Source organism: Mangifera indica, chromosome 1, assembly GCF_011075055.1.
Source record: "Mangifera indica cultivar Alphonso chromosome 1, CATAS_Mindica_2.1, whole genome shotgun sequence".
Taxonomy (NCBI): domain Eukaryota; kingdom Viridiplantae; phylum Streptophyta; class Magnoliopsida; order Sapindales; family Anacardiaceae; genus Mangifera; species Mangifera indica.
The window spans coordinates 25138208-25142955 of NC_058137.1; the positions used below are offsets into that span (position 1 = coordinate 25138208).

A 4748-nucleotide genomic window follows, 5' to 3' on the forward strand; every position below is an offset into this window, starting at 1 on the left:
ATGCCAACAATAATACACAATGGCAGTACTTTGACCACCCAACTAACATTTGGCCCCGGGACAAACCTTGAAATTGGCGCAATTCTGAATTCTACTGTGACATCTTCTGATCTCTCCCCGGGCAAGTTCTTCGTCAGTGTAACTAGATATAGACTATATCTTTCTTTCAATCCGAGTACTCCACAAAAATATCAGAGTATTGCATATACAGATGTATACGGCATAGTGTTTAATTTTTCTGGCCATGATGTGAAGTATCAGAAAAATGGAACATCCTTTCCATATTTGAGGCTCGAATCAAATGGGCACTTCAATATGTATGATGGGAGTACGTCTAATATTGATCTCGCCAGAAACAAACATTATCGAGACTGTATAGACCCCACTACTTGTGGCACTTTTGGAGTATGTTCCGATGATCGTTGCACATGCCTTGGTGAAGGCGATGGAAATTCGACATATTTTCGGCAGATGGGCGGTGGGGGGAATGATTTTTCTTGTGAAGATGTCACTCCTGTGACATGCCCTGATTTGAATCTTCGCAAGCTTTTACCACTTGAAAATGTTATACTTTGGTTTGTCCCCAGCCTTATTAATACAAGTGTCGATAGCTGCCAAGCGGCTTGCCTCAGAAATTGTTCTTGCAAAGCTGCCTTGTTCAGGTACCATGGAAACCTCTCTTTTGGTAATTTTCTTTACCTACAGAGCTTTATACTCTGATGAACACAATGATGCCCCTTTCCCATTTTTATGCTGTAACATTCCTCAAGGAACAAATGCCATCGGATGTTAAGGTACAAACACTACCTGATGTATCTAAACCTTCTGTTTTAGCTCTTTTAGTTCTAGTTTCTATCGTTGCAGGATGCTGTTTTTACCTGAGATGGAGAAAGACTAAATTTTTCAAGGGGCTAGTAAGAAGGAAAGATGACTCGATTGACGAATTTTCATTCCAAGTAACCAATATTTTAAGGAAGTTCTCTTTAGAATTTTTTATTGCTGCTACTCAGGATTTTCAAGTGAAGCTTGGTCAAGGAGGGTTCGGGTTTGTTTTCGAAGGAATTTTGGTGAATGGCACCAAAGTTGCGGTAAAACAGTTGGGTTCTGATGTGAACCAAGGCAAGAAGGAATTTCTCTCAGAGGTGAAGACAATCGGCAGCATTCATCATTTTAATCTGGTTAGACTTGTTGGCTTTTGTTCTGAAAGATCAAAGAGGCTTTTGTTTTATGAGTACATGTGCAATGGATCTCTGGACAAATGGATTTTCCATCGAAATGACACAAAAACTCTTACTTGGGAAACTAAAAAGAAAATCATTGTTCAAATAGTCAGAGGACTTGAGTATTTGCATGACTATTGCAATCCTAACATCATTCACTTTGACATCAAACCTCAAAACATTCTCCTCAATGAAGATTTGAATGCCAAGATTTCCGATTTCGGATTAGCCAGACTGATTTCCAGGAATCAAAGCCATGTATCCACAATGCCAAAGGGCACTCCAGGATATATGGCCCCTGAGTTGATTAGAGGCAAAGATATCACAATGAAGATTGATATTTACAGCTTTGAAGTTGTGATATTAGAAATTATATGTGGGAAGAGAAATTCCAACTCTTATCTCATTGGTACTCTAAAACCCAAAGCTGAAGAAGATCAACTTTCCGATTTAGTTGACGAACAAAGTGAGGATATGCAGAACCACAAAGAAGATGCTGTTAAGATCATTCAGGTAGCCATTTCATGCTTACAAACAAATTTGAATAGAAGGCCTTCAGCATCAGAATTGGTAAAGGTTTTTGAGGGTTTGTCAACCTTGGAACCTATCATGGATTGTAGCTTCTTAAGTATTGTCCGTCCCGAATCCCCCTGCGAAACCGGTCCAGGTGATTCATCTCCCATCACCGCTTCAGTTCTATCAGGGCCAAGATGATTTGTACAGAAACAACAAATGGGCTTCAGTTTTATCAGTTGTCTTCAAGCAAATATTATTTGTATTACGGCGGCAGTTTCTGTGATTATATCAGATGTATCCGTCCTCTAGAAAATAAGTATACATTTGCCGGCCGTCTTAATCCCAATAGTCAATAAGGCCGTTTGATTCTAATATTTAAATATTACTTTAGTAATTTATCTTTTATTCTTTTATTTAATTTGTCAGTAATAGTAATTTTCTATCAATAATGTTGACGTGATAGGTAATATAGGTAGTACCCTGATTATCACCTTCACTTTAGGTATTTAAAAATTACCAAGGTAATCTTGATTTTATTATAATTATATTATTATTTATTAACTTTTTGAGACAAAAATAAATTTATTTTTAATTAATATGACAAATAATATAAAAAATATTTAAAAATAATTATATTCAAAGGTATTTAAGTAAAATGATTTTTCTAGTATTCTTTTATTACCTTTAACCAAACACAATAATTATTTATATCTACCAAATTTTATCAAACATAGTAATCATTTATACCCAATAATCTTCTAAGTAATCTATCTTCAAGGTAATTTTTCTATTTTGGTAATAAAACATTACCCAAACCAAAAGCCCCTTAAGAGTTGAAGCACTTTCCTAGATAAATGAATTAATAATACAATTCAATCAATCTAGCATGATAGTCGAATCACGTATTTTAGCATGTATTAAAAACTTAATTTTTTGTATGATGTGTTGAGTATTATATCGTATTGTATGATATAACTTTTAAAAAATAAAAAAATTTAATTCACACATAATCATTTTAGAAAATATCACAAACATTTTTGAAAATTTAAGATTTTTCATATAAACCCTTATAATTTAATTATTTAATTATTTTCCTTAAAAAGTGTATCGATCTATATCGGTAATATGTATTATATCATATGTTATATCTACTATATCATATTAATTCGATACACCTTATGATATGTATCGTTTTCTATCTATATCGTATCATATCATAGGATACTTATTGTGTATCGTAAGATACTAATAACTATGGTATGTAGTTTTAATATGTTATTAATATTATAAAGATGTACTCTACATCATAATTATCAATAGCATACAATACAATATAATATAAATGAAAAATAATACATATTATAAAGTATATAAAATTAATACAATATAATGAATGTATTTTATAATACGATATGTATCTTACAGATACAATATATATCACTGGTACAGATTGCACTTTACATCATAATTATCGATATCCTACAATACGATATAATACAAATGAAAAATAATACATATTATAAGGTGTATTGAATTAATATAATACAGTAAACGTATCTTACGATACGATACATATTACTGATATAGATTAATACATTTTTTTAGAGAAAAAAAATGATGTAACTGGGGTGTATATAAAATATTTTAAAATTTTAGAAATGTTTGTGATATTTTTTAAATTGATAAATTATTAATTATAATTTTTTATTATTTTATTTTTAAAAGACATATATAATATGATGCAATATTCAATATACAATATAAAAAATTACAATTTTGATTTACAATACAATACACAATTCCACTTCTACGCTCCACTCAGTAGGTTCAACATTAATGCTATAAGTTTAATAGCATTTTACACATGTTATATGGGCAAGCTTTTTTCAGGTGTTATATGGGCATGATTAGGCCGAAGGAAGTGGGCTAACTGCCACTCTTGAGGTAAATGCTGCTGGAAATTTGTTCTTGAGGGATGTAGATAATCGTCATGTTTGGTCTACCAATGCCTCTGGCGAAAAGGTTACAAAGATGAATTTAATTTATGTGGAAATGGAAGCTTGGAACTTGTTGATGCCAAAAGAGAAAGGGCTCTGGAAGTCCTTTGATCACCCAACAAACACATGGCTCCTGAAACAGCTGCTGAGGTTTAAGACAAATTTGACTTCTACCATTTCGGCATCCAATCTGTCAAAAGGCAAGTTCTCTCTTCAGTTATCTACAAAGAACAAGGCAACAGGGAACTACTTCCTGTCCTTAAGGCATGCCAAAACATAAATCTTTGTAACTTTTCGATGCTTGAAAATGTTTCTTACTTTAGATTTGTCTCCGATTTTGTTAATATAGATATAAAAAGCTGCAAAATGGCTCACCTGATTGAATGAACTAAAGAGTATGTGGAATTCAGAAATCAAACACATAACATTTAAAACAAAGACAAGTCAGGAGTTGACTTCAGTGGATGAGCCCTGAAATTTCCGAGTGATGGGTTTTGGATTCGAGACTCCCTGCTTTTGACTGAAACATTATGAGCAACACTTACTAACAACACTTGTTTCATAGAGTCAATTTCATGGACTTTCCCATGTTTGATCAAATATGATAATTTGTTTTGCACTGAATTACATGTACAGATGTAAACACACTTATAAATCGCAAAGAAAGAAGAGGTATAGTGAAATATTTGTTGAGAGTAAATGCTTTGATTGCTTTCTAGTTTCCAGTTCCAGGACTGGGAACTGAATATTGCAGAACTGCTACATCCTTTGCAATGTTCAAGCCACTCAACTTTTTATTCGTAGCCAGTTTACAATGAAACGGTTCCTCGAGAGAAACTGTACTTTTCATTTTCTTCATGCTCAAGATTTTTCTACCTTCCAAAGAAGGCACATAAAAGAATAGGGCGATGACAAGAGCAAAGATGAGGGCAGTTTTGCTGAAAGAAGCCATCGAAATATATGCTTGAAGAGAAAAGGTAGGCAAAAGTATTTGCAGGTTTGTGGTTTAGGAATT

The 4748-nt window shown here is 33.0% G+C and overlaps 1 protein-coding gene across 1 annotated transcript; it reads left to right on the forward strand.

Annotated features, from left to right (window-relative positions):
• On the forward strand, positions 1-1934 carry LOC123225605 (G-type lectin S-receptor-like serine/threonine-protein kinase SD2-5). Its single transcript, XM_044649733.1, has 2 exons — positions 1-685; positions 865-1934. Exons 1-2 carry the CDS (start codon positions 1-3, stop codon positions 1932-1934), a joined length of 1755 nt encoding a protein of 584 aa, XP_044505668.1.
• Positions 1935-4748: the final 2814 nt, after the last annotated feature.

Coding starts and splice junctions, on each gene's coding strand:
- LOC123225605 (XM_044649733.1), top strand. CDS start 1: ATGCCAACAATAATACACAATGGCAGTACTTTGACCACCCAACTAACA. Junction 686..864: donor CCATGGAAACCTCTCTTTTG/GTAATTTTCTTT, acceptor CTATCGTTGCAG/GATGCTGTTTTTACCTGAGA.